This window comes from Siniperca chuatsi, linkage group LG7 (genome assembly GCF_020085105.1).
Source record: "Siniperca chuatsi isolate FFG_IHB_CAS linkage group LG7, ASM2008510v1, whole genome shotgun sequence".
NCBI lineage: Eukaryota > Metazoa > Chordata > Actinopteri > Centrarchiformes > Sinipercidae > Siniperca > Siniperca chuatsi.
The window spans coordinates 22156553-22168397 of NC_058048.1; the positions used below are offsets into that span (position 1 = coordinate 22156553).

The 11845-nt window shown below is 40.0% G+C and overlaps 1 protein-coding gene across 2 annotated transcripts; it reads left to right on the forward strand.

Moving 5' to 3' along the window:
* Positions 1-1452: 1452 nt before the first annotated feature.
* Positions 1453-9005, forward strand: slc13a5b (solute carrier family 13 member 5b). 2 transcript variants are annotated; one of them, XM_044203184.1, is made up of 12 exons: positions 1453-1612; positions 2643-2771; positions 2868-3004; positions 3259-3479; positions 3617-3797; positions 3891-4013; positions 4146-4358; positions 4456-4562; positions 4678-4799; positions 5478-5639; positions 6756-6893; positions 7356-9005. In XM_044203184.1, the coding sequence occupies exons 1-12, from the start codon at positions 1514-1516 to the stop codon at positions 7479-7481; spliced, it is 1758 nt and encodes a 585-aa protein (XP_044059119.1). In that variant the 5' UTR covers positions 1453-1513; the 3' UTR covers positions 7482-9005. The 2 variants fall into 2 exon arrangements, with proteins under 2 accessions (XP_044059119.1, XP_044059117.1); XM_044203182.1 differs by having other exon boundaries at positions 1455-1612; positions 2643-3004.
* Positions 9006-11845: the final 2840 nt, after the last annotated feature.

Sequence of the window (11845 nt, forward strand, 5' to 3'; positions counted from 1 at the left end):
TCACTCTCACATTCATTCAATACGGGCAATTTTTAGAGTTATCAATTAACCTACACATGCATGTCTTTGGACGGTGGGAGGAAGCCGGAGAACCCGGAGAGAACCCACGGTAACACGGGGAGGACATGCAGACTCCACCCAGAGAGATTGTGTGATGTTGGTCTGGTCCGGGAATCGATCCCACGAACCCACGATCTCCTTATTGGGAGGCAGGAGCTTTAGCCGCTCTGCCACCGTGCACCCCCCATTTATCATAGGATTGTGAACCTATTACAGCACATTATCACAACCCCTTTTGCAGTTTAGTGAGCTGTTCTTAAATCTGATTGAAACTGACAAACTCACAATGATAGTTTATTTGTCCTGGAAGATACAGGCATTTGGAAGGCTGTAGAGAGGTGTTTTCTGGTAAATGGGCAGATATGCTGAAGTATTCAGGTCAGCAGAAATACATAGAGGAAAGAGGGGAAACTATTCACTGAAATAATTGTGAAATATACTTTACTTAATTGGTGCACAGAATACAAACAATTTGATGCACAAAATTACACAAAAGTCTTGAAATGGCAGCTGGGCTACCTGGTTGGCACTCTTGCTCAGGCATCAACATGCTGCTTAAAGAGAGAGAGTGACATTGTTAGCTTATCTCCCAGTATCCATCGCATCTTGATTAACTCTTCAGAAAGGCAACTGTCTAGCGTTATTAAGGTTACATGATGGAGAGTTGTTATTTACATATCCACCTGGCCGTTGCTACATGGTTGACGCCAACCAGTTGATTGTGATTTTAGACCAACTATCTCTAAAGTTGTCTTTTTTTGTTTAGACAGACGTATTTAATGCAGTGTGCAGCAACATTTGAAAGAGCATTTAGACTGTAGGGAGATCAAATTTACAGGAAAGTTAAATTAATTAATAAAATGATTTAAAAGTGATAATAATCAGAAGTTTTGTGATGGCTAGTAAAAAGTTTCTCAGGTGAGTGGGGTCGCACTGTGTGGGAGGAAATCGTGACATGTTCCAGATTTGTGTTATTTGTTCTTTTTAGATCAAATGTTACTTGACATCATGGTACATCACAGACTAACCTGTAAATGAGTCTGTTCTGATGCAAGAACTATAAGTATTCATCTTATCTTCATTCAAAGGATGATACAAACATGAATTAGCTATACACAGTCACAACTGACAAAATCCTCTTCACTACACTGAAGAAGTTAATGAAGTAATGGATTCAACTAATAAGCACCTGTCAATATAATTTGTCAGCTGCAGGAACCTCAAGTTCCTCAACAGTTGATTCTGAGAATAATCAATCAGTTATTTCTTTTGTTTTGGTGTGAGCACCCCAGCACATCTCTCTCTCGCACTTCATTGTGATTCGCCTCTCTCTCTCTCTCTCTCTCTCTCTCTCTCCTTTATTTGCTGTGGGACTCCCCCCTCCTCCTCTCCTCTGCGCCTCAAAAGCGCGATCCATGGTGCAAAAGCCTCCTTTTCTCCGTTTTCCTACAGGATGGCATTCTTCAAATGTCTTCGCTCTATGAAGAATGAGCTTATCCTCTTCTCAGCTCCATTTCTTCTTCTTCCACTGCCTTTAGTGATCGGGACATCGGTATGTAACAGATTTGGATGAAATGATGATTTAGATTACACTTTGCCGCACTATCAAAAGTGGAGAAATTCGGCAACTCTTGATTTTGGCATAAAAACCTGAAGTGTTGGATCTATAATTGTTATTTGGCACCATATACGGCACTCAGAATTATATTTTTTAAAAGTTAGTTTAATTAGGGAAACATTTCACTTCGTGTGCATGCAGTGCACTGAACTAAATTCGGCACGTCATAGACATTTTTTGGGCTAAAATGCCGTTTAAATGAATGAGTCTGGTTGGCACTGATTCTCTCTTGCACCTGTTGCGACTCACAAGTGCGCAGCGCACTTGGAGCAAAATGCATGAGAACTGTCCTGTGTTGCCCGAGGCTGGAGCGCTCTGAAGTCTTGTTATTTTAACTCCTTGTTGTTAACATGAAGGGTCATGTCCAGCGTGGGAACAAGAGTTCATGGGCTCAGTCCACATTGCTACCGCTACGTGTGACATTAGAGACTTGCACACAGGCATGTAAGCGTGTTATGATAGACATTGACTGCAATGCAAAGCAGCCATGAACAAAGACATAGGGTAGAGGAGGGTAATCAGAGTATGAGGACACAAGCTTTAGGATTATTTGCTTGCTTGCAAAAACTAAAGACAAAGGTGTTTTTTATATAAGTATCAATCTAAATACAACAAAGGCTTGAAAAGTCTTAATTACACAAGCTGCAGGGCAAAAAAACATGACAAATGAATATGTCATGTAATAATAATTTAAGATTGTTTAAGATTGTTTATAGAGCTCAGAAGTATAGGCAAATGTATAAGCAGGTGACCAGAAACAATAGAACAACCAGCACAGTTATCTTTACCCCTTGAACCACCATAACATCCCATAAAAGATTATGTAATATTTATTGATCACTGAAGCTGATTTTACACCTTACATGGCACCTCTCCAGAAAGGCTATTGACTCCTAAAGCAAGATTGTTGTGTCTGTGTGTGTGTGTGTATTTGCCAGTATGTTTTTAATATGTTTGTTTGTAGGAGGCAGAATGCGCCTATGTGATAGTCCTGATGGCGGTTTACTGGTGCACAGAGGTCCTACCACTGGCTGTAACAGCTCTGCTCCCAGCCCTCCTTTTCCCCCTGTTTGGCATCATGCAATCCAAAGATGTAAGTAAAATAACTGCAGCAGTGTGTGGAATTTTCCCCAGCAAGGACAAATTTCTGCTCACACATATCTTACTCTGTGTGACCCGGCTGTCTCAGGTGTGTATGCAGTACCTGAAGGACACAAACCTGTTGTTTGTGGGGGGACTGATGGTTGCAGTAGCAGTGGAGCACTGGAATCTGCACAAGCGCATTGCCTTGAGGGTGCTGCTCTTTGTTGGTGTGCGTCCAGCGCTGTGAGTGGCTCAGATGCACACCCTCAGATTTTCTGTTTGGCTTGTCATCTTTAAGACCTACATTTCTGAAGCATATCTAATCAACTATGATATCAAAAACACCTGATATAGATAAGGAAACTATGTTAAAGTTTTTTTATTGCCAGTCTTCTTTCTCCCTCTTTATTGTTGATTGTTGTAAAACACTTGAGGCCCTCCTCTTCCAATCCAAGGCCACAAACAGTGTTTATGTTTTTTTTGTATCTTCCTGGCAGTTTGATGTTGGGTTTCATGGGTGTGACAGCCTTCTTGTCCATGTGGATCAGTAACACGGCTACCACAGCCATGATGGTGCCTATTGTCCAAGCAGTGCTGGAGCAGCTCAACGACAGTGAGGCAGAGATACCTCAGATCCTCAGCTCAGAGGAGCAGGTCCAGACATCAGAGACTGACAGCAAACAGCCTCCACAGACAGAAAAACAGAATGAGGGACAAGGTGAGCCACGGTCATCTTCAAGTATGTGTTTGGCCAAGAAAAAGCTTTTAAGAAAATGTACAGCATCATAGTTTTTTTTTCTACTTATAAAACCTTGTTGCTAGTAGCTCTTTTCATTCCTTGCTCTTTGTTTGAAGGCCCAGTGGTGGTGACTTTCATAGATGCCGCTGTGGAGGCTGCCATGCATAAGGAGGCAGCAGAAAAGCGGAGAATGTGTAAAGGGATGACCCTGTGTGTTTGTTACGCTGCCAGCATTGGAGGCACTGCCACATTGACAGGAACTGGCCCCAATCTGGTGCTCAAGGGCCAGATGAACCAGTGAGTGTTTTCTCAAAATCTTGTTTAGTCATGTTCTATTACTTTCAATCTTGTTCCATAAAATATTACATTCCCTTTTGTTGTTTTCCTCAGACTCTTTCCTCAAAACGGAGATGTGATTAACTTTGCCTCCTGGTTCGGCTTTGCCTTCCCCAACATGATCCTGATGCTCACACTGGCCTGGCTTTGGCTGCAGTTTGTCTTCATGGGATTCAAGTGAGTTTGGTGATGGTTAAAGCCTAATTATAGTGACAGAGACTTGAATCAACATCAAGAAACTTTTACCGCATCAGGAGTGTGATTGAGTGTAGAGGTGACACAAAGATTTTTCCCATGTGATCCCTCTAGCTTTAAGAAGACATGGGGCTGTGGGGCTGTGAAGACAGAGAAGGACATTGCTGCCTATAATGTGATCCGTGAGCAACATCGTCTGCTTGGGCCTATGTCCTTTGGAGAGATAAGTGTCCTGGGTCTCTTCATTCTGCTGGTGGTGATGTGGTTCACAAGGGACCCAGGCTTTGTCGACGGCTGGGCGACAGATATCTTCAACTCCAAAGCAGAGTTTGTATACAAACATTTTTTTTCTTTGATTTTTTTTGCTTTGAAGAAACTTTTATATAACCTAATTTGTTTATTCCCTCATCACTTCACTTCTCAGGTATGTGACAGATGCCACAGTGGCAATCTTCATTGCCATCCTTCTCTTTGTTCTTCCCTCTAAACCCCCACTTTTCTGTTCGTGGAGGACTCAAAGATTTGACACAGGTGAGGCATCATTCTGGAAGAATATAGATTACGTGTTATATTGTTATATCCAAGTTTTGAGAGGTGGATACTGTGCAGTGATTCAATACTGACATTGAATTTATTGGATCTGTAGCACCCCATCACACTGCTGGCCCAACTCCACCTCTGCTCACCTGGAAAGTTGCCCAAAAGAAGTTACCATGGGGCATCGTGCTTCTTCTTGGAGGAGGTTTTGCTCTGGCCAAGGGCAGTGAAGTAAGTGGCAGTGACAGTCAATGTTAATAGGAAACTGGGCCAAGAGCTTAGACACAATATGGTAAGGAGGGTGAAATGTGGTGGTGGCTTCATGGTTGGCTGTGTTTAAAGTTGCAAAACATTTTCATGAAATCAAGCCCTCTTTTTGTAGTATTTATTGTATTTATTGAGATTTTTTTCAGCAGTAGCCATTCAATGTATTTACCTTCTGTAATTACTTTTCTATATGTGGTTTTTATTGTTAGTGGCGGAGTCCACCATTCTGCACTGGATTCAAATTGCCTACCTATGCACAAGGGATTCACAGGAAATGACGCAGCATGTAATCCAGCGTTACTGTTTTTAATTTTATCTCACCGAAATCAGCCTCACTATACACTACGGTTTGCTCTCGTATCAGAATGGCTGTATTAAGTTATTGCTATGCAAACCAAACATTTCATACTGCTGCTAGTTCAAATGTTCCCCTGAATGTGTTGCTTGTTTTATTTATTTTGCATTATCTTGCTGCAAATAATACTGAGTTACATTTCAAAGGATGCTGTATATGACACACAAACTTGAATTAGAGTAAACTCACAGTAAATGAGCAAATGCTAACTCAGCTTTATAGATGATTACTGTGTGCATTTCCAGAAAATACTTTAACCCTCTATATGTTTATGTACATCTCTGTAGGAATCAGGACTCTCAAAATGGATAGGAGATCAAATGACTCCCCTGCAAAATATCCCTTCCTGGGCAATTGCTATCATCTTATGCCTGCTGATTGCTACCTTCACAGAGTGCACCAGTAATGTGGCCACTGCAACGCTCTTCCTACCTGTCTTAGCCTCAATGGTAAGTTCTCAGAGAGAGAGAGTGAAATCTGTTTGATGAAAAAAAGCATAAGCAGGATCTCAGACTGCAGGAGACAGACAATTATGTTTGGCAGCAGTGGTTCAGTGAGGTGAGGTGCTAAATAGTGTACTTTCTTTTGAACCGATTTCCCCAGTTGGAGTCCAGCATTAAAACTACTCCCAGTGGGAGTCAGCCTATTTTCCCTTGTTTGGTTACCCATCTAGTTGGTCATTCAGGCTGAATATGTTTAGTCCCCTTCCCGGGCCCCTCCTCCCATTAATAACCTGCCAAACACACCAATTCAGCCCAGTGCCTTGTAATGCTGCCCACCCCGCTGCTGCTGATGAATGGCATTACTGTGCCCGCTACGCGAGAACTCGAGAGAACGCCAAAGCTGGGTTTTGAAAGACAGCACCAAGCAGGGGTATTCAGATAGATATTTATGGATGGCGAAGCCAAGTGGGTGCACAAGGGTGTCCAACCCTTGTGTGAAAATAGAGATAGAAAGAAAAGAAAGAAGGAAAAGAACATCTGATCAGCTACATGCAGCTGAAAGTGGGGAGATGACACTTTGTGGCAGTCATGGCTTGTGGTATGTCACTTTATGTGTCATCCTGTCATGTGAAACTTTAGCATTTGATTTAAACAAAAGACATCAGACAAGACAAAACACTGTCATTGTAGTGACCTGATATACAGCCTGCAGTTTAAAGAACACTAACTACAAAGTTTAAATCTTTTCACCCTTTGTTTATTTTGAGAACCAGAAATTACTGTGCACTTGTAAGCTACTGTGCTGCGGGATATGTAATTCAGAAGCAAATTCCAGAGTAATGTTTTCTGCATCTTAGTAGTCTGCCATTATCGCTACATATGTAGTGCTTTTCTATTTTAGATATCATGACTCAGCCCCAAGCTTGCAGGAATTACATCTTAATTACACCCACCTAATGAGAGTTTTCACTTCGCACAGAATTGCACACATTTCACTCTGAGTTATGAGTCAGTGATTACGGTTGCAGAAAAATAGCCAGATGGAGGAGTGGAGGATTTTGTTATCAAGGCTATGTTCATCCCTGTCTCAGACTGTTGAGGCTTTCTGTGTGATTATTGCAGTCTCAGTCCATTGGAATCAATCCATTGTACGTCATGGTGCCTTGTACTCTGAGTGCCTCTTTTGCCTTCATGCTGCCTGTTGCTACGCCTCCAAACGCTATCGTCTTCTCTTATGGGTACCTCAAGGTTGCTGACATGGTGAGTATGACAGTGGTTTGTTATGTTTGTTCAGTAAATTATATGTTGAACATGCAAAGTTGTTACCGCTTACCATTGTTACACTGTAAGGATAGCTGAACTTATGTGTTCATAGTCACTTGCAGTTGTGATCTGAAACTGTTTAAGGAACATCTCGATGTTTTGGGAAACACACTTATTTGCTTTCTTGCTGAGAGTCGGACTTAAACTAGCTAAAAAGAGATGCATCGACTGTATTTATGGGAGTGTGCCTGTGTGTTTGTGTGGCTCTAAATCTCACTTCGTTTTCAGTCTAAACACACCTTCTACACCATCTTATCTATTTATTTCTGGTATGCTAATGTTTTTGTAAAGCACTTTGTGACTTATGTCAGTGAAAAGCACTGAACAAATAAAACTTACTATTTCCAAAAATGTCCAACCTTTGCTTAAATATCATGACTTACTCTTCTTCTCCATCAGGCCAGGACAGGAATAGTCATGAACATCATTGGCATCCTTTGTATTACACTGGCCATCAACAGCTGGGGCAAGGCCATGTTTGATCTGGACTCCTTCCCCACCTGGGCCAACGTCACTGGGGTGTGAGCCTGGGTCTGCCATAGGAGATGATCCACGCACACCCTGCCCTCCCTATCCACAGGTGCCAGACAAAGACCCCGGGTCAGAGCGACAGCACAGCACCACACGGTGGACCGCATGCTTCCGATTGCTGCTAAAAAATGAACCCCTCAAGGCTTGTTTTCATTGACACCTAAGTCTTGCTTGTGAAAGAAAGTGGTGGTGAATATGACTGGGAATGGAAGAAGAGAGTTCAAATATTATTTTATTTGTACTGTATCACATTGAATTACACTTTAAAAAAAGAACCTTACACTCATAAAACAGTATCACAGAAATCCTATACTGTCAGTATTTACGTATATCTTCAAATAGAGACTTTATAGTCCTCCTAAGCGGCCAGTTCTAGAAACACCATTTGAGTCCACTCTTTTTTATCAAAGGAAATCAAAGGAAGGGCTATTCATAAGGTCAAAGTTATTAGAAATGGTTTATATAGTCACATGTAGCCACATCTTAATAGCAAAAAAACATACGGTATAATATAAGAACGTAACTTAGCACATTTCCTCAAGTACTGCACTTAAGTACAATTTTCAGGTACTTGTACTTCGGGATGTACATTTTATACCACTTCTGCTTTTACTTCACTACATTTCTAAGGGAAATATTGTCCTTTTTCCTCTACTACATTTATTTGACAACTGTATTTACTAGTAACTTTTTATGGTAAGATCATATGAAATATGACTACCCAACTGCATACTCAGCTCCATCTCAAACAGATACAACATTAAATTTCTGTAAATTTAGTAAGCCAATAATATTTAATATAATATAACACTGACAAGGGCAATTCAGCTGCCTAATGAGTACTTTTATTATTGATACAAGTAAAATATTGAATGCAGGACTTGTGATCGACTATGTTCACACTGTGGTGTGCTACTTCTACTTAAGTAAAAAAAAAAGTACTTTTTCCACCACTGCTATCAAGTAATGAATGTTTTGCAAGCACATCTCTTTGAATATATTGAAGGTAAAAAAGGCTGTTGGTTGGTTTGCCATTTTAGTATTTATAGATAATGGGCTAATATGTACAGTATAGACTTGACTACAAGTAAACATGTACTTTTGCCCCCTTGCATCCAAATTGACCCCTGCGTTGACCTATATATCAGGGTATGGTTTGTTATAGTTCCAGCATCAGTTGAACTTTAATATGTATTGTTACTACAAAGCAAGAAACTTATATTTGCCTTGTACAAACATACTGATTTATTGTACTGAAAACACATTTTCAATATTTTGATCAATATTTTGTGCTGACATTGTGAAATGTCTCACTGCAATAATTAATTCTGTCTGAATTGCAATAAAGTGGTATTTAAGAACCAATGTATATATTTTTCTCTTCAATTTCCAGACTTTTGTACCTGTGAAATGATTAATAAAGTATGTTCTCTGCCTAAATTGCCAATGGGCTGAAGTAAACACAATTTCATTGGCCTGTGACAAACTATAAAAATAAAAGACATGAGTTTTAATATAGCGCGTTTTAATGTTTCTTTCTTGTTCCATTGTCTCTACATACAGTGGTTTAATAACACTGGAAGAACTAAATATGTACTCACTAATTCATTTGTTTTCCATACACAGTGTTATTTAACAAACAAGGCATGATATAGTTAGTTGTGATGCATGCAATATTTTTAAATTCTACAAAAAAACATGGTTTAAAATTTAAGCTACTGATTTTACAGTTGCCACTAATGTCCTAGTATAGGCTTTTAAACAAGTAAGAGGCTTTAATAAAGCAGGTGGAAAGAAAACTCCTTGTGTTAGCTGTAAAAAGAGCATTGTCATCCAAAACAAAATGATCCCACTTTCATCACCAGTCGGCTCTTTCTCAACTTCACGTGACAATTACCTGCGTTTTAAAGTGCACACGTGTTTCTCTGCCTCTTGCTTAGGGACCTCTTGCCTCATGCATAAAGCTGATATAATCCTGTAAACACAGTGTGGAAAGCCACAGTAATCCTGGAACTGAAAGGCCACACCTAATGTATGTAGGCAAGAGCTCTGTGTCATTGTCTTTTTGCAGAGACTTTGTGTGGGCCAAGGGTCAAGGCAGTCATATTGTCCAGCGTTGTCTTGTGTCATAAACATTATGAGCTCAAAGAAGACATTTCACATGTCTCCATTTAAAGCCCCCAGAGCACTTTATTACAACCCTACAAGTAGCCAAATGATGGATGAGACTTGTGTTTTACAGCAAGACAAAGATCATCATCAATCATAAGACATATATGGCAGTAAACAGCACCAAAACCATGTTGGTGGTATCGTGTGACAGAGGAAAACATGTTACACTGCAGCAAAGGTAACAGTGAGAAAGAAATGAAAGGATCTCATCAAAGTTCTGACCTCAGTTCTGTTGGACAATTAAAATGTTAGACAGTTTAAAAGTGGTTAACAAGCGGTTGGGTGCATGGAGCGGTTCAGATCACTATGATCTTGAGTCCCTTTGGGTAAAAAACATTATGTAATTACAGTGCCTTTCTCTCCCTTTGCTGCCTCTCAGCCACCCACTCATTATCCAATTGAAACACATCCTCATGTATCATAGCCTCCATTATTGGCTATATATACATGTAAGGCTTCAGTAAGAAATTGAACATGCAACTTGTTCTCTTTGCTGGGGTTTCATGCGACTGACTGCACACACAAGACCTCTGGTGAACCCAAAAACAACTTGTTATAAACTAGACCTTCTGGTTGCTGAATAAGCAAGTAGAAAGATTAATAAATGACTACCAGACAAATATACTGTCATTTGGAATTCAAGACAATTTTCCAGGCATAAAAGAGGTTAAAAAGAGCATATTTTGTGTCTCGTCCACCTGTTGCATTTGAGAGTATTTTGTGGATGGGAAGGCTTTTTAAAACCACATTGGCCTGTATCAGTTACACATGAGGACAATATGCAGCCTGTCTGATACAATCGATCCCTCCTGGCACATAAAGACTTTTGTGTGGAGATGGTTTCAGTTAGCAATCTGAGTATCCAATTAAGCTGTGGACAAGAGTAAGGCCAAAATCTGAAAGATCCAGATGAGGACAGAGGGCCTTTCTTTGCACTCTTTTGGGCTAAGTACATTCATACTGACCAGGCTAAACTAACAAGGCCTTTACAATAATTTCTTTGATGGATTATATGTAAATCATTACACTTTTATTACCCAAAAGTCACAAAAATATCTACAGTTTCAAAATTTGAACAGTACAGTGGGTAGTTCCTGAAAAGTAGGGCGTTGCCTCTCATTCAGAGATGTTGACACATGATGTTGACACATGACATGACTCTGTGTATGAGTGTAGTATGAGTGATCTTGATGATATTAAAGATCAAACCTTAACTTCTCCTGTTTTCAGGAATAGGAAGAAACTTGTCCATGTTGACTGGGTTGTCCCAGGGAACAGGAATAACATGATTCATTAAAATGTTTGTTTCCCAATCCTCATTTCATTTAAAAGTTGGCAATGGGAACATTGAGACAACATTGATTTCAATGTTGAAAACATAAGCATTATACAGAGTCAATTCAATGGACTTTTTTTCAACATATGAATTGTGACTGCTGTAAAAATGTTGATTTAAAGTTGACTTTTCAACCTCAACCATATAGTAACCTTATTTATAGTTACTTTTGTGTCTTATTATCTTAACCCTATTTTTTGATTGCATAATCAAAAAATAGGGTTAAGATCAAAACTATCCACACTCACAAATTTGCAAATAAAAATGTTTTATTGCTTATTAGATCATTCAGTGACCAGTCAAGACCCCTGTAGATGGGGGCACTGTCATCCAGGAGGCCGGCACTGATTACAGAATCAGAGTCACATTTACTGCTTTACTGTTTCTTCTATGGGATTATACTTCTTGACAGGAAATGCACCCAGAACCCTTCACCTTGGGGAACATTCCCCTTATAGATAGTTGTTTTGCATGTACCACACATATGCTCAAAAACAGGGCGACGGATGACTCATCGGACTGTATGACCACAGTTCATGTGTTCTTTGCACCACTTCACTCGCAAAAAGGACATTTTTAAGTGTAATAAGAGGTTAAAGCACTGCAACCCTACTATTGTGTTCATCTCTCTGCAGTTTTCAGATTGACATTTACAGTTAGCTGATTGAAAGTTGCCTGTCTGTTTTTCTCTTGCATTTCAAAACAAAGCACAGACCAAAAAGCATGCACCTCCATCCCAAAGTGTCCCAATCTGATGTCTTTCCTTCAGACCTGCAGGACAGCATCACCTGATGCTGAGATTGTTTGATGTAGCAAACAAATTGAGCAATTTTTTCTCTTAAAGTCAATT